A 27,701-nucleotide genomic window follows, 5' to 3' on the forward strand; every position below is an offset into this window, starting at 1 on the left:
AAATACTTCATTGTTGCCCCTTTACCTGTGTTTTATGTATGCATAATATTTTTTAATTGCAAGGCAAATGCAATCATTCTAAAATGTCATATTGTGATTTACACATAATAAATGTCAAATACCTACAGTTTAAAACACAGTATGTTTGCAGCATATATTCTAGTATTTTGTAATGGGCCATTTAGGCAGCAATGCTTCCAATTGAACCTGTGAAAAGAGTTTAATTAATCGCTAATGACTAGAGGAGTGGATTCTATTGTGGTCAGCTGCGAGTGTTTAAGGTGCGGGCGTACTAATTGGGCCATCCGAATGCCTAGCGCATGAACCATTGCCTTCCGAGAACTGAAACTTGCTTATTGACACCGAAGATTTCTATGCCGTGTTGGTTCGCTTGCACTGGGTGTCCGGTCCGAATGCACGCCTACCACTGTTGTGCACTCCCACGTGTACGCCCAGATTTACGCCCAGTTTTGCCCACTTTAAACCGCGCCCTTGTGTACGCCCACATGGCGCCCAGATTTCCCGAGGGAGTTCGGTGCACATTTGTAGATGGTATTGGTGAGAACGAGTGCGAAATCACTGCGTTGCACATGCGCATTGCGTTGCTTACGCATGCGCAGGTAGCTACAAATCGCCGTCCGAAAGAATTCTGAAGGGACTGCACCAAACAAAATAAGGCCCTTAGATTGCCCCACTTTTCTTTCCCTCAATACAATCTACATACTGATTGCCTACCAATAGTGTAGTGTACTTTTGAAATCACTTAAGAATGACTATTGGCACAATAGAGAAATCAAATTATGGGTTTTTATTACTTTTTTTTTTACACAGCATGGAAATAAAAAAACACAGTTCCATACCTTACATTCATGTTTATATAGCAACCACCCTGGTTTGTTATGTAGTCACAAATGTTTGAAATGCAGACATATAATGTACTTGAGTCATTTATCGCAAAATTGGATAACTGATTTTATAATGTGCAAGAGAAATAAAAAGTTCCTCTCTCACAGTCTTCTCCAGTGTCATTAAAGCACTACTACAGTTAGCATGCAGAATGTCAGTGCATAACTTATAACACAGACTACTGGACAGGAAAAAGAAGCAGGAAACCGTGGATGGGCTTTTAGACATGGAAAAAAAAAAATAGTATTTCTTTAAGTCCTATAAAATTCACAGTAAAATCACTGTTACATTTTGCTAGTCTCGTTAGAGATGGATTATAAGTAAGACCAGCAAAGTCTGAAAAGTATTATCACATGCGTGTATTTCTGGGCCTATTAGTTACATGATTCCCTACCCCCTGCATCATGTCAGCTCCGTCCACAGCCTCAATCCATTAGGGGACAGTACTATCTGCATTAGAGGCAATTTGGCACATTAGTCTGGATACATTTGTTATGAAGCTATATTAAGTTTGCACTTTATGGTACATATTTATTTTACTGGTACATGGTTGGCTGTGTAGCCAGGAGCCATGGCAATTGCATGGGCTTCTATGGATATTACTACAACCTTGAATTTTTTAGCACAGTACCCTCTCATACTCCGTGAAACTCCATAAGCTCGATAGATCTGTCCCGCATCATGTAATAAGTCAGCACTGTGATATAGGAAAAGAAACATACTGTAGGTATTTATTGTGGGTCTTAGATGACTGGATTTAGCCTTGTTCCAGATTGCATCAAGTGCACATGACGTGTCCACAATGGGAAAGTACTTCTTTGCTTGAACCTCTCTACTCAATGTTTATAATGATGTTTTCAGGAACACCCACAGAGTACCATCTATTCTACAACATCTACAACAAATATTAATGTAGGAACATGTAGACGGCACATATATCACAGATGAGCAAGGGGTTTAGGAATATAAACTACTTGGGGAAAAAATGGCCGACAGTGGGGGAGACATATAATGTGGTGCTTCTACAAGTATATATTTCTATAATGAAGTAATCACTGCTAAAAGCATCTGTGAAATAAGTTGAGATGCCTTTACTAAGAGGTGTCCCTGTAAATTAGCTGGTAATGGCTGTTTGGTCAAAGAGATGTCTATAACAAATGTCTGACAATGGGGTCCTATGCAATGACTGTGCACTGAAGGTGTCCAAGACAAAGGGTTAGAAATGGGATCCTTATGCCTTTGGCTGCAATAGAGTTTTGCATTGGAGCACTAGGTAGAATAATTTGGGGGCACAGTCCTTTGTGTATAAGATGGTGGGGACCCAATACTCTCTCTACAGTCCCATCTGCTGTTCACCTGGTTCTGTATTCACAGAGATATTTTTTTTCTTCTTAGAAAATAAAGCAGTTAATAAAACATACAGACTAGAAATAAGAGGTGGTCTTACATTGGATATATTATCAATTACCATTCACAAGAACACATTATCATATCATTTAAGATTTAGAAAAGCAATCAATTTGTAAGATTAAAATACAGTGCGAACAATGATAGCAAAGCAGAACATTCAGGAGGCACTGTAACCTGGGCATCATTTCTAGGATACCAATAAACTCCAGTTGTATATACAGTTTATGGTTTCTAGTTATGCATGGCCGGTCACAGAGCCAGCATCAGCTCTCACATGGGGTCTGTAGACTCCCTGCCATCAGCTCTCACACAGTGGTTATCTTCTTGTCCTTTGTGGCTTGTTTGATGGCAGCCTGTTCACAGATGATTTCCTTAAGTCGCTGCAGCCTCATGTTCTGAGTGGTCTGATCGCCCACACCGGTCTGACTGCGATGCAGAAGGCTCAGAGCATTGATGTACTCCAGCTCTGTGTATTTCACGCCTTGGTCCACCACTAGATTTAACAGCTCATCAGCACTGTTGTACATCATTTCATAGTACTGCCTGCAGTTTGGGAAGACACAATTTGAATATAAGTACTTTTTTTTTCTTATTTGAGAAGTACATAAATGTCTCCCTCAGGAACCACTGCTATTTTGCCTACCAATTTCTAAGGAAAAAAAATGTCTATTACAAGAAGAATACAGTTCTAAATTATTGTCCATTACATGACAAATATACGTATAAGGACTTCTGCTGCAAACATTTCCTAGCACAGGGATAGGCAACCCATGGCATGTGAACACTTCAGGGGCACAGCACACGCCTGGCTTATAGCTGGGAGCACAAGCAAGGTCACCTCCTCTGCACAATGCAGGCATCACATGGCTGCTGCTATGAGGACATGAGGAGGGATGTGTTCTGTTCCACCTGCATGGGCTCCAGTCCCAGGGCAAGTGGGGAAGAGGGGGGGGGGGGGGGGATTCTAATGGGCAGATTTTGATTTATAACTGTAAGTGAAAGAGTCTGACAGAGAGTATATCCCTTTATATTGATTTTGACAAGGCCAGGAAATGAATCCACTATTTTAAAAGGAAATATATCAAACCCGGTGTATTTGTAAGCCAGACATATACTCCATATAACTGGAGTGTGTATATTGGATGAAATATGTCCATAATGTTCTGTTTCACACCATTGTACATATTCATGTTCGAAAAGAGATGCTCCTCTAACAGAACAGACAATAAGGGCTGATGCTTTATTATTGGCTATTTAAATGTATAACGTTTTATACTAGTAAGATCCATGCTGATGACCGATAGCAGCACAACGTGCAACAAACCTCCTTCTGGTGCATTGGACATTGCTAGTGGCTTACAGCTGGGTACATGTCTCACTACCTCTGCCGCCCCTACTTATAACTGTCCCACCTCTATAAGCAGAACAACCCACTATATTCCTTCTGCTAACACAGCATGCTCTGTGCCAGGCCATGTTTGCATGTGCAGTACCAGAGCAGCTACTTAATGCTCCTGCACTAGTCTAAGAAACATAGCACTCTGCATTTGGACCTTTATATACATTTTTGGGACACAGGTGCAGTACATTGATTTGTATGACTAATTTAGTATGAGTCCAATTATGGGCACAATGTCTATATCTAAACAAAATGTTAGATAACTATACCTGAATTCTTATATCGGCAGATACCAGCACTGATACTTGCCTACTACTCCCAGATTGTCTGGGAGACTGACATTTTGGAGATTTTTCTCAGATTCCCTAGAGCAGGCATGTTCAAACTGTGGCCCTCCAGATGTTGTGAAACTACACACCCCAGCATGCCTTGCCAGAGTCTTTGCATTCCCTAATAGCAAAACTGTGGCAAGGCATGATGGGACTTGTTTCACAACAGCTGGAGGGCTGTCGTTTGGACATGCCTGCCCTAGAGGGTAGGTAACCCCTCCTAACAGACTCCCAGACAAGATCCTGCACAATTCCCTATGGTACCAGGGAAGTAGAAGGACATTGCTGACAATGTAGGCGGTGGGAAACCTTATGCAAAAAAAAAACTAATGCAAATTTTTTTTTCCTACAGTAGTATTTTAACTTAGAATTTAGCTGACAGACTTAAGTTTTTGTTGAATAACAATATTATTTGCACAAAAAGTAGATATACAGGTACAACACCGATTTTCCGGCATGATCTGTTCCAGCATTGAGCCGGATTACCAATTTTGCCGGATTTTCGGTGGTGTGCCCTGAATGCAGCTTGATTCCCCCCTCCCCAACCCCCGGCAGCTTGTATCGTGCTTACAAGCATCCACAGCGCATCTCAGGCTCACCTCATCGGCGCGGCGCCACCCCTCCCCGCAGCGTGAGTATCCCCTTCCGCACCCCAATACACTCCCACTTCCCTTCTAAGCCCTCCTGCTGCTTCTGCTGCCGTCCTAAACCCTCCCACAAATTATTCTACAGTTAAAACACATTAAATGCTTCCTTCCCCCTGTCACCCGATGTGTCCGGATTAAAAGAGGTTTCCGGAAAATTGTGGTTGTACCTGTACCATTTATTGATGTAATGGCTGACTACTGTAAATGAAAATAAACTATTTTGTTAAAAGAGTATGCCAGTAAAAAATAAATAGGTAAGAAAATGAGATCAGAGACATTGTGGGAGTAACAGAAAAGAAACAATAGATGCATCTGACATAGAACAGGTAGCAAACCCATCTCAGGAGCTGCAAGAGCTCACATGTGCTATTAATACCTCTCTATTTAAATGCTAATTCTCACCTCTCACCTAGCACACTGGGAGGAGAGCTCTTAAGAAAGACCCAGAGAATTCACAATGAAATCCTAATTTCTCTGAGAGATTCAATCTCTGCTCTACAGAATGACCCAAGCGTTTATGGTGCCTTCTCAGACATCATTTTCTTACGCCGCAGCAGGACTGAATTAAATATGGGTGGCCATAGTTACACATTCACCTGGCGGGTCAAATACAAGGCGTCAGTTGTTCAAAATCTAAAGTGTCACTTGACAATTTGTAGAGGAATCACAAGTTGGCAGAAGAATTAGTTATCAACGAATCCCTACATCTGCAGATTAACCCTTCGCTGTGTAAAACGTGTGGGACGCAACATATCTGCTATTGTCAAGTTTGCAGATGCTGCAGATAGATTATTTTTTTTAACGAGTCACTAAATTCTATTCCCTGACATCTACATGAATGGGGAGCCTAATTTTTAACAGGCTAAAACGTAAGCACAGTGGTTAAAACACATTTAGGGGGATCCAATTATCCACAGTGCATTACCACAGGTAATAATATCACCCGGGACTATCCTATTAGCCCCGATAAGCCGCATCTTAGAAGGAATTATGTCACCTGCCTTCGCTCCAGCCCTTACAGACCACTCCGGGCTGAGTACTAGCTCCCAGCTGCTCTCCCTGTCGTACGTGGCAGCAGGCATGGGGCAGTGACTGGATGGGTTTCCATGACTTATTGGGTACTTTGTATCACCTGCCTCAGGCAGGCAAAGCAAAATCCCAAGAAGCGCTGACTTTTAGGGGCTGCGTGGACTTTTGTATGTGGAGTGTGGTCCATGAAAGAACAGGAAGCACCGCTTTCCATTCTGCAGCTAAGTACAGATTCTCTATCTCAGGTTGGTGTAATCTGTACTACAAAGCTTCCCTGCTATTTGTCCGCCTTGACCTCTGCCGCCGGTGCTTGCACAGAACCTTTCTCCAGCTCCGCTCTTCGCAGATGAGCAATCAGCTCAACTCGAGCCCTGGATACCAGATTGTATCACCAGAAGGGTAAGTATACAAGAATTGCTAGTTATCAGAGCTATACATCGCTCGAACCAACGCCGTATATAGTGATTATTCACTTTGGTTTTTCATATTTTTTTTTTAGTCATTAAAACAACAACTGCATCAATGCTATTATACAACCATAGATCCGCATTAAATATTTTTATTAGGGTGTATTTAAACATGTCTGAATATTAATAAAAATATACCAGAGATAATAAGTACATGTTTTTGTTTATTTCGTGGCAGAGGATTGGTCTCTTACATCTGACATTGTACCGGTTGCTACTTTACGCTCTGCTGATCGCTGTGCATACATGTATATACTTATGTGATTGCAGTGTTTAGGTTGCCTCAAGCACTGTGTGTAAAACAAAAACTGTAGGCAACACAGTCTGTCGTTTATTATATACAGTACAAGATTACAAGATTTTAAAAGGATGAAACAGCAAAGAGAATGAGGCGATATTTCAAATATTAAGAAGGACATTAAGTGCAATTAAGTCCGATTTTTTTTTCTACAATCCACTGATACGGGCACTGGATTTCATAAACTCCACAAGCATCTGAAGTATGGCTTTTTTAATTTTGCACATTGAACTTTATGGGGTATTAAATAAGCTCTCTCAGCACTTATCTAAATCTTTAATTAGTTCTATAATATAGTGATGATATCAAGGCTAATTAAATTTATATAGATAAAGAGCTCTGGAAATTCTAACCGACTGAGCTGGAAAACGCATCCTTGATAATAAATTTAACGGTTTGGGTTGATAAGTGGAATTTTACATCACTAAATTGTAATTCAATTTATGTATTGTGCTTTAATAGGCTAAGACTATGGAACACAGCACAGGGCGAGCAGGTAATCTTTCCTGAAAAGGCTATGTTAAGTGGCCCAGCTGCCCACCTCAAGCCTTAGTTATTAATGGTCCCCTTACTAAATAAGCAACGACATTTGCATATTTACTGCATAAGGAAGAGAAATTATCTCTACCATATGCCACTTTGTCGCAATTTCATCAGCCCGTCCCCTTCTTGTGCATAAATTAGGGGGGGCACTAGTAAGAAGAGGAAGCTAAGGCGGAGTCAGCAATTGGCCAGAAGGCATTCCTAAAGCCAGCTTTTCTCAGCAGAAATTGTACTTATTTCAGCTATCTTTGGGGAATTATGATTAACCTGTCATTCCCATCAGTGGATAGAGAATCGAGAGCAGAAGAGAGTGAGATGTGATGAAAATGTGCAAACACGTAAAAGCACAAAGGGCTGATCTATTACACTTCTCCCTGGTGGTCTGCCTTCACTGCAGTCCTGTATGGTGATCGCCTGTTTCAGGCATTTTAGAGTCTTAGATGATCATTTTAAAGACTAATTAGAAACTGCATATAAAACGCCCATATTAATTAATGTACTGTTACAATTATACCGTGGAGCTAATTATGAGATAACATAACTGATTATTACTGTTAATAGGATTCCTTCCAGCAACATATTGAGCAGGCAATATGGCTTCTCTGACATTGATAAATTAAACTGGTTATTTTGATGTAGGTTTTCAAATGTGTCATACTGTAGGTGGGGAAAATCAACTGATATCCGATAAACAGACTCAGAAATCCATCTGAGACCAGTAAAAAGAAATTCCGTCAGTTCTCCACAATTTCCCATCAGGTATTTGATAATATTTTCGATGCAACACTGTCCCCCAAGTATTACTGGTGTGTTCCCCAAGTGAATCAGGTTTTCCAATTTTCAAATATTTTTTTTTTTACATTATGTGTATAAGGACCCTAAACCCTTCACCTAATAAGAAAATAACTTTGTATTATTCCAAAAAACATCCATGTAAAAGTTTGTGGGCTTGGAAGAGAAGCAACAGGCTGCGACTGTCCATAATCCGGTTAGCTAGCGGAATGCACCCTTCCTGATATTTCACGTGTCTACTGAAAGTAAACTTCTAGTTCAGTGGTCAGTAAACCACGGGGAGCCGCAGTCATTTTTATTCTAGCTATAGTGCATAATATCTGTCTGCCCCACAAATAAAAGGAGAAAATCTTTTTTTTTTCCTCCTTTATTCTCCTTTTACAGTACTTTATGTTGCTATTTGGTAAAACATCTTTTGAATCTTTATAACATCTCCTTGTAAAGCTTAAAGGTTTCTGTTGAGAGAGGCGGCTGTCACACGCATAAATCCATCACATTATCCCATGGGGCTGGCAGAGTCACACGCTACACTTTTACAGCTCTGCATGAATATGCAATTTTGATGCTAACACGGATCTTGTCACTTTCTCTCTCCCCCATATGACAATCAAAAACTTTTTTCTCTGGCATGTTACTTATATAGAGAAACTAAGGCCCTGACAAGATCTCCTGCTTCTGGGAGTGGAAGCAGCAAAGAACATACAACATAGATTAAAGTTAACCCTTTACTGGCAGAAGCGACAGCTAGGACATATTATAATGCCGTGACGGTTAATTAGGCCTCATATACTCTGATCGCAATCTCGTTTGGTCTTCCATTATTTACCTGTGGTCAGTACCCTCTATAGAGCGGAATACATGAAAAATGTAAATCCGCAGGGAAAAAAAAGTGATAATGGCAGTGAAAAATACAAACGTAAGTATGTTAGGGAATTAGGTAGCCAATGACTACTGACAGCACAGGCGATGCTTTACCAGTATGAACAGGCCACAACTACCAAAGTGATGACATTCAATACATACAATAGTATGACCAACATCACCTAACCTGTGCTAAAAGATCCTCTGGGAAGCGGACTCCTAATCTAGTACACAATGGTGGCATTTGATTTCAATGAGAGGCATATTTCATATTTATATTTTCAACTATAAATTTAAACTGCATGCTTTATAAGACTAACATTTTCAAGAGTTACCGGACAAACCTCTCGTCTTGCCTATATATATACACACACACACACACACACACACACACACATATATATATATATATATGTATCCACTAGTGTCTGCAACGCCCAGTGCCCTCTGTATGATACACCTGCTGACTGCAGGTGCCTGTATGTAGCTGCATGTGGACGGCGGCACTCGGCTCAATAAGAAACAGCCAGGAGACCTTGTTTAGGAAACCCAGGGTTTTTCAAATTTGAATGCCAAGGCAAGACTCCTACTACCAATGCCAGAGCGCCGCTGGAGACCACGAACCACCGCTAGAGTCAGGCCGGTTTCACACACTCCGGCTCCTGCCGGATGGTGAAATCCCGCACGGCCAGGGAGCCGTGCCGCACACATTAGTTGTGAATGGACACTATTGTGTCCATTCACACGGGACGGCCACGGCCCGGCCGCACGGCTGCAGCCGGATCCCGCCACTGGAAGGGACGGCTGCCGGGCTGTGGCCATCCCCTCCATGATAAACTACTCTGTGCGGCACGGCTCCCTGGCCGTTCGGGATTTCACCGTCCGGCAGGAGCCGGAGTGTGTGAAACCGGCCTCACCGTCACAGGTGTCAGCGTATCGGGAACCCACACGGAAACAGCGGTTTGTTTTCCCTTGTTAGTTGATATTGTACGATTGTGTCTGTACTGTATATCTTGTAATATTATAAGTTGTTATCCCTTTGTGTCTGATGGAAGAACTGGGGAGAGTGATACATACACACCTGTACCTTTCTGTTATTTAATTCACACTGTATGTTTATATGTCAATTGCACCTAATCTGGTGACATGTAGGCAAATTTGTGCTCTACTATGACCCATAAGTGATATACATTAATCAAATTCTTTATATTTGGTTCCTATGTATGGAGTTCAATGTAAGCCGAAAAACAAGCATTAGTAAATATTATTAAATATAATTAATACAATAACATAATTAGCGTTTCAAATGTGTTCCATCTTGGAATACCTGGACGTCACGTAACTAAGAAACCCGACAGGCCGGGGAATGTGCCCTGCATAGTTTGATGACGCACGCTCGCTTCCGCTGGCATGCATTCACCATGCGGTTCACCCAGGATGCTATCTGGTCTAAAGCTCACAGCAGACTATGCTTTTTTAAATTAGTCTTATTGTGGTCACATTCTCTCATGCACCCTGTTTTAACCTTTATTTCATAGCTTGTTACCCACTTCCCTAGATGATTAGTGACAAGTGTGTTGGTAACTGCTCACCTTTAAAAGCATAGTCTGCTGTGAGCTTTAGACCAGATAGCATGCCCAGAATCAAACACTAATGTTGTAGCTATGTGTATGGTAATAATTTTGAGCAATAGTGTTAGGGCCTGCAGAAAAGTGGGGTCCCGTGAAGGGGGCTGCAGGCTTAAATGCAATAGTAGGTGCAAAAAAACTATAACTGTTAGTGCCTACGGCGTTTCGGGCCAGGGGCCCGTCTTCAGGACATGAACAGTGGTGTCAGACAAAAACATACATTTTATACCTTACCAGTGCCAGGTCACGTCATCCTCCGTCCGTCCTCCGGTCTGTGACATGGTGAGCTTCCGGGTTTGGCCACCAGCGCCGTGTCACTTCCGGTGGCCAAACCGGAAGCTCAGCATGTCACAGACCGGAGGACAGATGGAGGATGACGTGACCTGGCACTGGTAAGATATAAAATGTATGGTTTTGTCTGACACCACTGTTCATGTCCTGAAGACGGGCCTCTGGCCCGAAACGCCGTAGGCACTAACAGTAAAAGTGTTTTTGCACCTACTAAGTCCTGGAGTGACGTTCTTTCCTGGCTATCTATCTATCTATTTATTAGCAGTTTCTTATATAGCGCATACATATTCCGCAGCACTTTACAGAGTATAGTTGAACATCTCTCTCTCTCTCTCTCTCTCTCTCTCTCTCTCTCTATATATATAAAACAGTTTCTTTCTTCAAAATAACACAGACGATGGACAGAGGAATGTTGGAAAAAAGTGTTATGGACAGACTAATCAAAGTTTGAGGTGTTTGGATCACACAGAAGAACAATTGTGAGACGAAGAATAAGTGAAAAGATGCTGGAAGAGTGCCTATCGCCATTTTTCAAACATGGTGGAGGTAATGTGATGGTCTGGTGCTGCTTTGGTGCTGGTAAAGAGAGCTTTGTACAAGGTAAAAGGGATTTTGAATAAGTGATAAAGCTATTGCTTTATTTTGCGACACCAAGCCATACTCTGCAGACAGCACTTAATTGGAGCCAATTTTCTCCTCCAACAGGACAATGACCCAAAGCACACCTCCAAATTATGCAATAACTATTTAGGGAAGAAGCAGGCAGCTGGTATTTTGTCTGTAATGGAGTGGCCAGTGCACTCACCAGATCGCAATCCCATTGAGCAAGAAGTGCCCAAAAAGCCAATTCAACTTGTGGGAGGGGCATCAGGAAGCGTGGGGTGTAATATATATGATCGATGCTTTCTTAGTACAGTGAAAAAAACATGAAAAACTTCACTCTTTATTTGTCAGTCAAACTTTTGTGGACCACATCCACTACCTCAGGACTATGACAAATAAAGAGTGATGTTTTTCAGGTTTTTTTTCACTATACCAAGAAAGCCTCTCCTGAGTGCCTTCCAATTGCTGGATCATGGATGTGAGGGGCTCCTACCCCTAAGAGTGGCACCAGGAGCAAGGTCATTCCCTGTTACAGGGTGCAAAGTGCTGGGGAATACATGTACGCATGTGTGTATATTTATATATACATATATATATATATATATATATATATATATATATATATATATATATATATATATATATATATATATATATATATATATATATATATATATATATATAGCAGCGGGATGGACCAGCACTCTCACCAACTCCGGTAATAGCCTGCGTGCCTTTGCGAAAATAAAACACCAGCAGATAGGGACCATCAATCGTCTCGATGCCCCCAAGCACGGCACTGACAGGACTTTCTTAAAGAATTTCTTTTATTATCTCAACGTTTCGAGGAACGTATCCCCGTCGTCAGGAGTAGTAGACACACATACAAGTATCACATCGCTTACCTTATATAGCGTCCTCCACGCTGTATCCGCCGCCCACCCGCGCCTTCATCACGAGAATCACCGGCACCTGTGCAACGCGCACCTGGATGACATCACAGCGTCACGTTGCCAGGCAGCCACAGCGTCTCCAGTGACTACGGCGCGGACAGCGTACGTTAACAGGCAATGGAGTCAGCCACATAGGCATACATACATGCATATATATATATATATATATATATATATATGGAACAGGGGTGCGGCACTCGGGTACATGAATCACAGGAGACGAGGCGTCAGGCAACGTTTCAGTTTTCTAACTGTTTTCAAGCTTGAAAACAGTTAGAAAACTGAAACGTTGCCTGACGCCTCGTCTCCTGTGATTCATGTACCCGAGTGCCGCACCCCTGTTCCATATACGCTTATGCACCTGTGAAGGCACCGGGCCAAGTACCTATTCGTCACGTGGAGTGCCGGACCCAAGTTCTATATATATATATATATATATATATCGTTTGAGGTGTTTATATTATATAATATATATATATATATCCCTATGCCAACCAATCGCACAATTCTTGGACCACTTGGTACAACCATTGATACTCAAACAACCCCATTATTTGAAGGACACCACCCAACTTCTCTTGAAACTGAATTCTCTGGGGACTGTACCTGACAACCTTATCCTGTGCACACTAGACGTCAAAAACCTGTATACAGTGATCCCCCACACAGAAGGTATCAGCACGGTGCGCCACTTTCTGCAGGACAACCATTTTGATGCATTGAATATACCTCTATTTTTGGAACTCCTGGAGTTTACATTAAAGAAAAATTATTTCATACACCAGGGCAAATATTTCCTACAACGTAGCGGCTGTGCCATGGGGTCAAATGTGGCCCCATCGCTAGCAAACATCTACATGTTCGCCATTGAAAAAACTTTCTTTTTTTCAGACCCTGAAATTATGAAAAACATCCGTCTATACACTCGGTACATAGACGATTTACTCCTATTGTGGACTGGGTCAGAACTCCAACTCGCCAGATTGATTGATACCATTAACAACATGGATACACCGATTAAACTAACCCACAAGTCCAGTACTACCAGCATAGACTACTTAGACGTTACTATAAGCATCCAGGACCACCATATAAAAACCACGGTATTCCACAAACCCACCGACAAGAATAGTTTACTGCATCACAGCAGTTGTCACCCTGCGGCACTGAAGAAGGGCTTACCCAAGTCCCAAATGTACCGAGTGGCCCGCATCACCAGTGACCCAGCAGACCTACAAATAGCACTAGACCGCATAGTGCAACTATTCACGGAGAGGGGATATAACCACAAAGCACTCCTTTCAACCAAAATGGAAGTCTTGAGGAAGAACCGCACCACGCTATTACAGCCTGTAAATAAACCATCAGTTGAAACCAAAATTCCCTTCATTATGAAATACAACGCGGTGAATTCTATCACCCCCAGGGCACTTAGAGCCTTATGGCCTATTGCCTCTACAGACACCAGTCTCAAATGTGCACAGAACAAGACACTCATGCCAAGCTACAAGAGAGGGAGAAACCTCAAAGATATCCTCATGAAAACCAATGTACCCCCTACCCCTTCACCATCACTGTTCAACGTTCAAGCCAAAAAACCTGGATGCTACAGATGCCCATCATGCACCACATGCAGCTTTCTGGAAACCGGTCCACACTTTTTTCATCCTCATACTGGCCACCGATATAACATCAAACATGTAGTCACATGCACAACGCAATACGTTGTATACCTTATTATATGTCCTTGTGGACTATATTACGTTGGCCAAACCACCAGAGACTTCCGCACCAGAGCAGCATGGCATCGATCAGCTATCAAGCAAGTAATCAGTGGGAAAGATATAGATCAACCGGTCCCGAGACACTTCAAGAATGCTGGGCACCCACTGACTAGTCTTAAATACAAAATCATCGATCACATACCACCCCTGCCCAGAGGAGGAGATAGACAAAAACTCCTCATCCAGCGAGAAGCCAAGTGGATCTTTACCTTGAACACTGTAGCACCAGGAGGATTAAATGAGAAATTTTCTTTCAATGTATTCTTATGAAATGTAGTTCATCTTATTTCTTTCTTTTTTTTCCCTCCATTTGGTTTGCCTTACACAGTGGTGGCGGGCTATGTTATCAACATCATGGGGGTTAACATGCACACTACCTCTGGCACTATCCCCCCTATCAATATATATGCGCATTGGTAATATTTCTTCATGTATGCCTGCCCCTGCTTTATTCCTAGTTCTTGTTTTATATATTTGCTCCATACCAGGGTGATATGTTTAATCATGCTACGCTCTGATTATCTTTACTCCCTATAGCTCACACTGTCCCTTCGTTTTATGCATATCTCTTTAAATTGCCGTCTGTGTCACTTCACTCTAGGTTTTTTGTTACCGGATTCACACATAAGACACTTGTTTGCTTTACACCACAGAGGATCCCCACCACCACGTTTAGTTTTATATCTTGCACTGTTATACATTTCTTTGATGCACTTTAGCAAGGACCTACAGAGTTTTTGTTTACAAATCCTTGCGTTCTTTTCCTGTACTGCAGAAGCTGACAGCCGCCCCGCCTACAGAATGACGCCGCGTGAACCGCATCAGGGAAGCGGTTGCGTGTCACAGAACCCGGAAGCCAGCGCAATCCATCTGACGGGGACGTGATGACGCGACGCAACCCGGAAGCGCGACACACGCTGATCGGACAGTGGCGCGAAACGGAGCAGCAGCTGACAGCACTCACACCCCGGGGACCCACTACTTAAGTCAGGTAAGACTGCACACACAGTACACCACCCTGGCACCTGCACACCCTCTACCCGCAGCCCACATCCTGAAGAAATGGCCGGTTGGGCCATGAAACGTTGATGATCTTTGGAGCATTTGTGATGTATTCCTTTTACTAAAGAATTTATACCTTTATTGGAGAGTGCCGACTCTGATTTTTTTGCTGACGCAGAAACATCTTCCTTGTATATTGACTTTGTCAGTAAGGCACCACCACAGCTGATACCCTTCCTCCAGAGTGCCAAAGCTCTTTGTATTTATCCATTTTTGGTACATCCCTGCATGTCCCATTCAGGATTGTGGCACCGGATACATTGTGTCTATTTTTGCTAGACATTGAACTGTTTACTGTTACTATTACCTACGCCGGATTGTGGCTGTTTCTGCACTTACCTCACTCACCACACCTTATTGGTGCATACTTTTGTTCCTACACACTGATCCGTGTCCTACAATCACCGACCATGGAAGACACAGACACCCCTCTTTCATTTGCGGATCTCCAATCTCACCTGGTGGATACATTCTCTTATACAGAACAGGAAGTGCAGAATGCACTATTTGAGGAAGACCCCTCTGCACCAACGAATGCTTGCACCATTGATGAATATGTACAACAAATGTACAAACTCAAACGCAAGGAAATTGACTTTCTGTTACACGGAACATCATTATCAAATTATTACCGTGCTAAACTTATACCGCGGGGCTTTCGGGTCAGAAATGTCCCTACGATAGGGAGGAACAGCGCAGAATTCTGCAGAAAATGGATATCTATCCTAAATAAATGCAGTACTGATTTAATGGTTCTGGTTATAGAGGAATCTGGAAAAAACCTTGCCACCACCAGACAAAAAATAGAAGCCACCAGAACCCTGTTCAAACCCCTAATAGAGGACAAAAAGAACAAAGTCGCATTGGAAAAACTAGAAGCACAATGCACCCAATATCGCGCAGAGCTGGAGCGCTTCAAAAAATCCAAACTTGTAACAGTACAAAATGACTACGAAGACATGCGGGTGTACAGATGGCTACAGGGTACCGAACCCCGTTACACCACGCAAAGAAAGCAAAATTGGAGACAGAGGCGAGCACAATCACGAGGCCCAGCCGGGTCCAACAGTGACAGTGATTTCGCTGTATATGACTCGGATGAAACTAGTCCACACCCTGCTGTCCCTTTAGGCCGGCTAACCAGGGGCAGAGCAGGAGGAACTGGTCCCGCCCAACCCGCCGGGGGGGCCAGAACCAAAGAATACAAAAAACCGCCCATAAACAAACGGGCAATATAGTCTACAACCTGTCATCCAAAACATTGTCTACTTCTCAACTTTCACTGTTACAGAAAGGCCTGTCGTTTGTACCGACACAACACCACAACAATTTGGATTGGAAAATTGACCAATACCGCTTTGATAGATCCATGCGCATTAAAGAATTTTTTCAGAATCAACCCCCCCAAACCCCGGATATACACAGCACGTTTATGAATAAAATAAAAAAAAATACGACGTTTGATCCCCCATCGAACAACCCCTCACTGAAATCATTTTCCAGATTATTGGACTGTTCAGTATCAAGGTTCGCAGCTAACTCCAACAAAATTCACGACAACTTAAACAAGGATGAAAAACAGGCCCTTAAAGAACTTGCCCAGGACACATCAATCACAATACGCCCCGCCGACAAGGGGGGCGCCATTGTTATTCAAAACACCACTGTGTATATACAGGACCTGGATGAACAACTCCGTGATCAGACCACCTATGCAAGATTACCTAGCAATCCGACGATGGAGTACAAAAAAGCCCTGGACCTCATCCTAAAACAAGCTGTGGACCAGAAAAACATTACTCCCAAATTACAGAAAACACTGAGCCGAGATCATCCAATAGTGCCAGTGATATATACCACGCCCAAGGTTCATAAAAGCCTGAGTAACCCCCCTGGGCGGCCGATCATATCGGCATGTGGGTCCCTATGCCAACCAATCGCACAATTCTTGGACCACTTGGTACAACCATTGATACTCAAACAACCCCATTATTTGAAGGACACCACCCAACTTCTCTTGAAACTGAATTCTCTGGGGACTGTACCTGACAACCTTATCCTGTGCACACTAGACGTCAAAAACCTGTATACAGTGATCCCCCACACAGAAGGTATCAGCGCGGTGCGCCACTTTCTGCAGGACAACCATTTTGATGCATTGAATATACCTCTATTTTTGGAACTCCTGGAGTTTACATTAAAGAAAAATTATTTCATACACCAGGGCAAATATTTCCTACAACGTAGCGGCTGTGCCATGGGGTCAAATGTGGCCCCATCGCTAGCAAACATCTACATGTTCGCCATTGAAAAAACTTTCTTTTTTTCAGACCCTGAAATTATGAAAAACATCAGTCTATACACTCGGTACATAGACGATTTACTCCTATTGTGGACTGGGTCAGAACTCCAACTCGCCAGATTGATTGATACCATTAACAACATGGATACACCGATTAAACTAACCCACAAGTCCAGTACCACCAGCATAGACTACTTAGACGTTACTATAAGCATCCAGGACCACCATATAAAAACCACGGTATTCCACAAACCCACCGACAAGAATAGTTTACTGCATCACAGCAGTTGTCACCCTGCGGCACTGAAGAAGGGCTTACCCAAGTCCCAAATGTACCGAGTGGCCCGCATCACCAGTGACCCAGCAGACCTACAAATAGCACTAGACCGCATAGTGCAACTATTCACGGAGAGGGGATATAACCACAAAGCACTCCTTTCAACCAAAATGGAAGTCTTGAGGAAGAACCGCACCACGCTATTACAGCCTGTAAATAAACCATCAGTTGAAACCAAAATTCCCTTCATTATGAAATACAACGCGGTGAATTCTATCACCCCCAGGGCACTTAGAGCCTTATGGCCTATTGCCTCTACAGACACCAGTCTCAAATGTGCACAGAACAAGACACTCATGCCAAGCTACAAGAGAGGGAGAAACCTCAAAGATATCCTCATGAAAACCAATGTACCCCCTACCCCTTCACCATCACTGTTCAACGTTCAAGACAAAAAACCTGGATGCTACAGATGCCCATCATGCACCACATGCAGCTTCCTGGAAACCGGTCCACACTTTTTTCATCCTCATACTGGCCACCGATATAACATCAAACATGTAGTCACATGCACAACGCAATACGTTGTATACCTTATTATATGTCCTTGTGGACTATATTACGTTGGCCAAACCACCAGAGACTTCCGCACCAGAGCAGCATGGCATCGATCAGCTATCAAGCAAGTAATCAGTGGGAAAGATATAGATCAACCGGTCCCGAGACACTTCAAGAATGCTGGGCACCCACTGACTAGTCTTAAATACAAAATCATCGATCACATACCACCCCTGCCCAGAGGAGGAGATAGACAAAAACTCCTCATCCAGCGAGAAGCCAAGTGGATCTTTACCTTGAACACTGTAGCACCAGGAGGATTAAATGAGAAATTTTCTTTCAATGTATTCTTATGAAATGTAGTTCATCTTATTTCTTTCTTTTTTTTCCCTCCATTTGGTTTGCCTTACACAGTGGTGGCGGGCTATGTTATCAACATCATGGGGGTTAACATGCACACTACCTCTGGCACTATCCCCCCTATCAATATATATGCGCATTGGTAATATTTCTTCATGTATGCCTGCCCCTGCTTTATTCCTAGTTCTTGTTTTATATATTTGCTCCATACCAGGGTGATATGTTTAATCATGCTACGCTCTGATTATCTTTACTCCCTATAGCTCACACTGTCCCTTCGTTTTATGCATATCTCTTTAAATTGCCGTCTGTGTCACTTCACTCTAGGTTTTTTGTTACCGGATTCACACATAAGACACTTGTTTGCTTTACACCACAGAGGATCCCCACCACCACGTTTAGTTTTATATCTTGCACTGTTATACATTTCTTTGATGCACTTTAGCAAGGACCTACAGAGTTTTTGTTTACAAATCCTTGCGTTCTTTTCCTGTACTGCAGAAGCTGACAGCCGCCCCGCCTACAGAATGACGCCGCGTGAACCGCATCAGGGAAGCGGTTGCGTGTCACAGAACCCGGAAGCCAGCGCAATCCATCTGACGGGGACGTGATGACGCGACGCAACCCGGAAGCGCGACACACGCTGATCGGACAGTGGCGCGAAACGGAGCAGCAGCTGACAGCACTCACACCCCGGGGACCCACTACTTAAGTCAGGTAAGACTGCACACACAGTACACCACCCTGGCACCTGCACACCCTCTACCCGCAGCCCACATCCTGAAGAAATGGCCGGTTGGGCCATGAAACGTTGATGATCTTTGGAGCATTTGTGATGTATTCCTTTTACTAAAGAATTTATACCTTTATTGGAGAGTGCCGACTCTGATTTTTTTGCTGACGCAGAAACATCTTCCTTGTATATATATATATATATATAAAATACACAGAAAGAGAAAGGGGCGCTCTATGGTGCATGTAAACGACTTTTTAATTTGAGGAAAGCACTCAATATAGGATAAAAGCCAATGCTCGTACCAATAAAAAAACGGCTGTGGGCTGGTTACCACAAGATGTAATAAATACCCGGGGCACACCGCTCCTGAAGTGAGGTCCGCTTGCACTGCGATGAGGAGAACCGATGGCGCTGGATTGCACCACCGGGAAACCAAACCAAGGCTTGGGGAAACACACGCCAGTCGGGACGCCGGGGTCAGCAGGACACGGGTATCACAGGCCACGCCCTAACGCGTTTCGTCAGAGACTTCGTCAGAGGGCGTCCTCTGACGAAGTCTCTGACGAAACGCGTTAGGGCGTGGCCTGTGATACCCGTGTATATATATATATATATATATATATATAAGAAAACTCTGTATCCCATTGCTATGCCAGCAAACAAGGTAACATCATATTCAGCAAATGCACAGTGGGACACAAATATATAGTCACCCAAGGCATGGCTGCTAGTTGGATTTGGCAGTCGACACATCCATTTCGGCACACATAGGGCGGTATTCAATGAGGCTGATTCGCCAGGTTTATATGGCGATTTTGTGCTGTACGGCGAATTTTTGACAAAAACGGTGAATCACCCTATTCAATGACCAGATGGCGAATACATTTCAAGGTTTTTTTCGCCATGATTCACCGAGTAGCAATCGCTATCTTTTTATGGTGAAGTGGAATGTGAACTTTTAAAATAAAGTGTTTGTTTTTGTACATTTGGTGTCAAAAAATCAGGAATTTTATTCTGAGGAGGGGCATGCTATTTTTATTCATGTGCTGTAAGCACATGAATATATATTCAATTTAAAAAATATATATATATATATTTTTACACTGACCAGCCAGCAGGGGGCGCCGGAGCCGAGCCGCTCAGATATTCATATATTCACTGCACCCGATCGTTACATATGATCGTTACATATGCAAGATCGGGTGTAGTGAATATACCCGGTCCCCTGCTGGCACCCCCAGGGGGCAGCCTGTGCTGCCTGGCACCCGGGGAGCCCACCTCCCCCCCACATACGCTCTGGGGCAGGCAGAAAGACTTCCATCTCCCTGCCTGCCACCGTCCTCAGGCTTCCTGCGGCATTCGCCGCAGGAGCTCATATTCGCCGGTCAGGGGCAGCGAGCCCCTGACTCGTTGAATACCGGAACTTGGCGAATGTGCAGCGAATCCTAAACAGGATTCGCTGCACCTCGCCGGTATTCACATTGAATACCGCCCATTGTGACCAAGAAGCGTGGTGGTAACAATATGTGTGGGCCAGTTCTTTCAGCATGAAAAAGGATTTACAAAAATAAAAATCATGGACCTATGTATTTTTGTGTCTGCAATCTAGCAAAAGTGAATACTTAACTTCAAGGCAAATTGGATAGCCCCGGACGACTCAGCTAATTGGATATGTCCCTAAGGGGGGAGATGTATGAAGAAGTGAAAAGTGCGAAGTGTGCCAGTGGCAACCACAGTGCTTTGGTTACCCAAGGCAACCACAGCGCTTTGAAATAACATTTATCAAGTGCATTCCATAAAATGATATGTAGCAGATGGCTCCATATGGCTCACTATTCCACTTGTTTCACCATAGTCTGAATACGTTTTATGGTACTTGTGTATTATCACGGCGCCCATCGCATCGTATACCATAAGGCATACGATGGTATGCGATGCGATATCGCGCAATGTTGTACAATGTCATACATTTTAAAATTGTATGACATTGTATATGGCATACAATGAGATGGGATGCGATTATAAATTGTATAAGCACCCTAATGGGTGCTTACAATGTTAAATGCACCCTAATGGGTGCTTACAATGTTAAATGCACCCCCACGCCACCCCCCCACTATAAACGTGAACCCAAAGTGTGGCGAGCGGCAGCGGTACGCATCCTACGACCTTTTCATACCCCCACTATCCATGTCGGCGTGGAGTTGTATTCATATAGTGTGGCGAGCGCAGCGAGCCACAGAGCCCGAAGGGACACTATATAAAATCAACTCCATGCCGACGTGGATAGTGGGGGTATGAAAAGGTTGTAGGACGCGTACCGCTGCGCTCCCCATGCTTCGGGTTCACGTTTATAGTGCGGGGTGGCGTGGGGGTGCATTTAACATTGTAAGCACCCATTAGGGTGCTTATACAATTTTTAATCGAATAGGGGGTCTAAAATCTCGTCGCATCGCATGCCATCGGGTGTATGGCATGTGATGCGATAAAAACATTGCGCGATCAATATCGGGGCGCCGTGATAATACACAAGTACCCGTTTTATTAAATAGATCACAGTCTAAGATGGTAGACAGTAAAGATGGTATTTACCCTACTGCTAGTAAAGCTAATTATGCTAACTAGAAATGTGCAGTGGACCATTTTTGATGGTTATGGTTCTAATTTGTATTTTTTTACAACAATTGACAATGAAAAAGCTAAAAAAAACCACATAATTCAGGCCCTTTATTGTTCCTAGAGTTATTTGCCTCAGTGACATTGATTTCCACTAATATCCAGTCAATTCATACAGCAGAAGCATACATTTACCATGACAGCAATCACCGTTTTAACCAGCATTTTATTTGTCCACTTCACTGTATAAATCATATGTGCAAACCAGTTCTTCATGCCTACCCTACCTGTGTGATCCTAACTGCCAGCTTAGCCAAGTTAGAACGCTTCCCCACAAATAACTAGGTGATCTCTGTTAGGGGGAGCCCAAACACTGACCTACACTAGAGCCTGTTGGTTGTGTGTCCCCATATGGTGATAGTAAGTGCAGCTATACAGTATGCTACACTTACGATACCTCCAAACATTTGTTCTCAGCCCCATCAGGCCATGAGAGGGACATGTTGCAGTGCTGTTGCTTCTACGCTACTGCTCACCCTATTCATCCCTAGTATAATCGGCCATTGGTGCGGAATACACCTAATGGAAGAGAAGGGTGCAGTTTTGTTTTTATTATAGTTGAAGTACACTAGTGATCTAATTAATAAGTATTTGAGGGTGCCTTATTGTGTTCCCTCTGTGCATGCTCTTTAGTGTTTTTTTTTCTCTCACATGGATTCTATTTATTAACTACTATACTGCTTGTATTTGCAAGGCAGCACATTTTTTTTCTTGAAAAATAACTTTTTAACATATATCCCTGTTATATTTGTGTCTGATGACATCTAAGCAGACTCACATTACATTTGCACCTTACACAATGCTTTATAGAAATCTGTTCCAATACTAAATGTTAAACAACCGCATCACCCTGATTTTCCCATTGTAATTCTCAATATGGGTTCCTATTCCAATGGCATGGATAACTGTATGCAAGCACGTGTCTTGTTCTAGATGCTTGGTTTATGTCTCAGTATAGCTTCTTATTTTGTGCTTGTATGACAACTGCAGGGTACAATTTATTTTTATTAGAAATCCAGCAGAGTTTTCCAGGAGCGTTCACACCTGATTTCCGCCCAACAATTGCTTTATTAATTGTCCTCTAAATTTAGATTACTGCTGCAGTCGTTGTACTGATAAAGCCTATAGGGATATGATAAGCAGTAAATAGCGTTGATGCAACGTATCAAGTAGGTGGATGACTTCATGCTGTGATGGAAAATCTAAGGGTGGAAGGAAATTAATAAAGCAATTATTGGGTCTTAAATCAGCGGTGAAGACATCTGGATACCTCTGCGGGATCTATACCTTGCAGCAGTTACAGAAGAGCACCGCAAGATTTACAGAAAACTTTTAGGGCATGGTACTGTGGTCATTTAACACCAGGCATATAAAACGGAACATAAACTGGAGCCAGCTTCTCATGCAGTATTGTTGCAGAACCCCCAAACTGACACACCGGGTGCTTGAAAGTATTTGATAACATTGACTACGATGAAGTATAAAACGAACATTCATTCTAGCCACTCTATTCTATCTGCTAGAATGAATGTTAGGTTTTTTTTTTAAATAATGTTTATTGAAACACCGTAAAGTACAGACATAAAGAAGTATTCATGACAATCATGGACATTGAAAAGATGTCAATAACATCTGCCCGATGATAAGCAGTGAATAAAGTTGCAAATAAAGAAATACTTAGAAAACAAAACATTAGTCTGTCAATTCTTGTGCACTAAAACTATCTGATCTACAATCAATCAATAAGTAAATAAGTGAATAAATAAATGAATGAATGTGGCCCAGGGCGGTCTCAGGACAGAAATCATGCGTGGGAAACGAGAAAATAAATTTAAGTTTAAAGAGAAATGCTCAATCAGACAGGGTCACCGGCGGGTCCCCAGAGAGGAGTCGCAGCATGTACCATTGAGTATCCTTGAAAGAATTGTGAAGTTTGGTCCTTAGCGCCAAGGGGAGCAGTGATATATAGCTCTCCCATGTTTCAAAAAATGTCTTAATGCGGACATCCTTGTTCAAAAGGAACTCAATCCAGTCCATGTTAAAGACATGGAACTATTTAGTTTTAAACCGTTGCAGGGAAGGTGGGGTTGTGTCGATCCATGTCTGCAGGATGGCCTTACGTGCCACCATGCTAACAATTAATAAAAGTCGCCTACCTCCCGTTGTCACCCTCTGTTCCTCAGGCACAATACCAAATATAGCCCAGTGGTCTGTGAAGGGGATGTAATTCACGAGATGGTCGAGAGCAAACTTCCGAACCTGGAGCCAGAAAAGTTTAAGCAAGGGACAGCCCCAGAAATAATGATATAGGTTTGCCTCGCTAGTGTGACATCTCGGGCATGTCGCCGAGGGAATCAGCCCGGCCAGGAATTCTCTGCGGGTGAGAAATATGCTTTATGAAATATGTTTTAAAACATCTCTTGGTATTGTAGCAACTTCCTGGAATGTAACAAAGCCTTAGACAACTGAGCGCAAGTTAGGTTGGGCATCACCATGGTCCAAGCTTTCATACCGGTGCTGATAGAATCATGATCTATGATTTTCCTAAAGAAATTATAATGTATGGAGATGGCTTTGCGATCAGCTACCCCGGACAAGAGCATCGTTCCAAGGGTGTTCGCCCAGTCTGCCTCTGAGAAATGACGAGTCACTTCTGATACGTAATGTTTGGCTTGGATATAGGCTAAAGGATATCTCCTAAAAGAGGGAAAGGTCTCAGAGGCCACATTATATGACATTGGTTTCTTCAGATCGTGGTCAATTAAAGCTCTCACAGAGGACAGACCCTCGGAGCCGACACTACCAAACGGGTGGCCAGCCTGACCTCCCTGGAATTCTGGGTTGTGTAAAAAGGGTAAAAAGAGGGTCTTATGGGCATTCAGGTTTAATCTGTGTCTATGAATGTTAGTTTTATATTGTAGCGGTAATTCCAGAAAATAACATGTTATATTTCCTGTGTTGTGCGCTACACATGCAGATTTGGAGGGTTTTATTAAATAATAACTGTATGTAGCAGCTTTTAATATTGTAGTTTTAATTAGAATAAATATCAGTGTTTATTTTTTTTATACGTAATTTTATTTATGCTATAATCATTACAGCAACATTTCATTGCTTGAATTCTCTATTTTTAAACTATCAGACATATGCTTGTTAAGTGCAGAGACTTGGTTCCAACAAACTAGTAAAAAAGGTTTATGAAGGCCACACTATTGTAGTCCCACTGAGGGACCGTTTCAAAAAAACACTTTTAAGTTCTAAAATAGATCTCCAGGTATAGTTGTAGAATGTTATTGTGTGGGTACAGTGTGTACCCTTTGGGGGGTATTCAATGTCAGGGGCACGGCTGTCGAGCTAGCGTGACAGCCGTGCCCCTGTCTTATTCTCGCTTTGCTCGCCTGGAGCTCGGCAGTCGGGATTCAATGTCCCAGCCGCCGAGCAGCAAGAAGGGGGCGTGGCTGCGAGCTGAGGATGGAAATAGACGAGCTCCGGCCGGGAGCTCGCCTATTTCCGGCTTTTCTCGGCAGAACGAGTCCGACAGCTTGTGAGGTCGGGCTCATTCTGCTGAGAACCCCTGTCGGGAGATAAGTGCGGGAGCACGACACCCATTGAATACCCCCCTTTGTATTGTACTCATTTATGTACAATTTCAAAATAAAAGAACTTGTCTTTAAAAAAAAAAATCTATTGTATTTGCTGATAAGGCATTCTGGGCCAAATGTATTAAGTAATGTATTCTGGGCCACATGTATTAAGCCTTAATAAGTGATAAAGTGGGGTGTGATACAGGGCAAGATGCACTAAGCTTCAAAAGTGATAAAATGGAGAGTGATAAACCACCAACCAAACCGCTTCCAATTGCCATTTTTCAAACACAGTGCGGCATTACAGTTAGGAGCTGATTGAATGGTACTTTATAACGCTCCACTTTATCACTTGTTAAGGTTTAATACATTTGGCCCTATGCCACCACTGTGCACTTTTGACCACTTCACATTCTGGAATGTTTTTATGGGCAACCAATCAGAATCTACTTCTTAATTTGCACCTTTTAGAATATAATAGATAGCACCTAATTGGTTGCCCATAGCAACATCCCATGTGAAATAGAACTCTCATCTTAGTAAATTCCCCCCTCTGACTCCAATATTAGTGGCATTTCTATGCAGTACACACAGTACCTCTCAACTTTCCTTATTTTGGCTGGACAATTCCAATTAGAAGGATATGGCCCACTCCAACAGACTTGTCTGTCCCACAGCAGAAAAAGATAGGCTGTATAGCCTGCTGAATGCTGTTCTACCTAAATTGGAGAGTAGGCTACGGTGCAGCTTAGCATTAGAAAGCATGAGGGTGACACTTGAACTCTGTTATATCTTGTCACATTCTGCTGTCTACTTTGTTATTTAGTTATTATAAAAACAGACAAAAATTAAACAGGAGCATCCTCATTTCAATTAAGATATCCCCTCATGGTGCTCTCATTTATTATATTATAAATCCTTTACTTATAACTGTTGTATTAAGCCCCCTACACACGAGGTGATGGAGCTTCTGTGTTGAGCAAAATGCACTAGCAACGTGTGCTATCTGTGCAGACCAGGGTTCCCTGGTGAGAACACTGGCGACCTAACTAGATTTATATTGCATGCCGTATAACTCTAGTCTGGTGATGGTGACATATGGGACCGCACATCGCCGTAGCTCAGGGGGTATCTACACTGAGCGATCCGTGCTTAATTTCAGATCGCTTAGTAATAGGGCTAAAATTGCCCTGTGTGTAGGCATTAGTTATTGGATAATGTACAACTTAAGTAGAACACAATGTAATTAACATTTTTGTTACATTATCTGTCCCCTATTGTACGCAGTTTTCAGTCTGGCTGAAAAATCTGGACATTCCTATTCAATGCGGCTGTTTTCAGATATTTTTTTGCCAATTGAGGTTACGAAGTCCAATCTGCATTAGCAGATAATAGTAAAAAATGGATGCATTTATGAATAAAACACATGAGTAATTTGCTGAACTATTTTTTTTCCGTCCGTGACTTTTTTTTTTGACATTTGGAAAATCATCACTTGGATTAAATAGGTCACGACAATGGCCAACACCTTGCCCGAAACTTGGCAAGCAAAGCGAGCCTGTGAGAGTCTACATGTGCGTTAATCATGGTCACAGACTGTGAAATGGACAAATTTGGGCCGAAACAAACTTGTGTCGATTTCATGACAACCTTTTAACCCTGTCGACATTAGACACAGTTGTCCTTTTGCATGTCGACAATATGGGAGTCAACCATACCTGGTAGCAATAATAATATGCAGAGTAACCAGGACACAAGTAGATAGATATATAGAGCACCAACAATAATACATAAAGCCATACCTGGATCATTAACACACATGTAAGGTCTATCCCAGTGGTTCCCAAACGTTTTCAGTCCAGGGCTCCCTTTGGGTCTCCAAGACTTTTTCAAGGCACCCTTAAGCCAAAATAATTTAATATGGGTAACCAGATGGCCCGTCACAAAATGTCATAAGCAAATAAAATAGGAATAATTTTATAGCGAGGTTGGTGTAGTAGGATGAAAGAAGAAGAACCTGGTCATTTGGAGTAGCCGAGCAAAACTGATCATCTTAAGGGGCCTACAACACAGGAAGATGCTGAAGCTTTCTTAGCGATGTGTCAGCGCCAAGGGCGTAACTACCATAGGTGCAGGGGGTGCAGCTGCTATGGGGCCCACTGTTCCTGTCAAAGTATCATGTGCTGTATACATTTTTCAGCATTAG

General features: G+C 42.7%; 1 protein-coding gene across 1 annotated transcript in view; it reads right to left on the minus strand.

Annotated features, from left to right (window-relative positions):
• Positions 1-793: 793 nt before the first annotated feature.
• The window catches only part of EXOC4 (exocyst complex component 4), a 399,783-nt gene continuing 372,875 nt past the window's right edge, over positions 794-27,701 (minus strand). Inside the window, exon 18 of the mRNA XM_083183327.1 lies at positions 794-2,859. Coding sequence (XP_083039453.1) covers positions 2,622-2,859 — 238 coding nt within the window. The 3' untranslated portion in view covers positions 794-2,621. The remainder of the gene's footprint in view (positions 2,860-27,701) is intronic.

The sequence above is a fragment of the Crinia signifera genome, chromosome 4 (assembly GCF_055691185.1).
Source record: "Crinia signifera chromosome 4, ASM5569118v1, whole genome shotgun sequence".
Classification (NCBI taxonomy): Eukaryota; Metazoa; Chordata; class Amphibia; order Anura; family Myobatrachidae; genus Crinia; species Crinia signifera.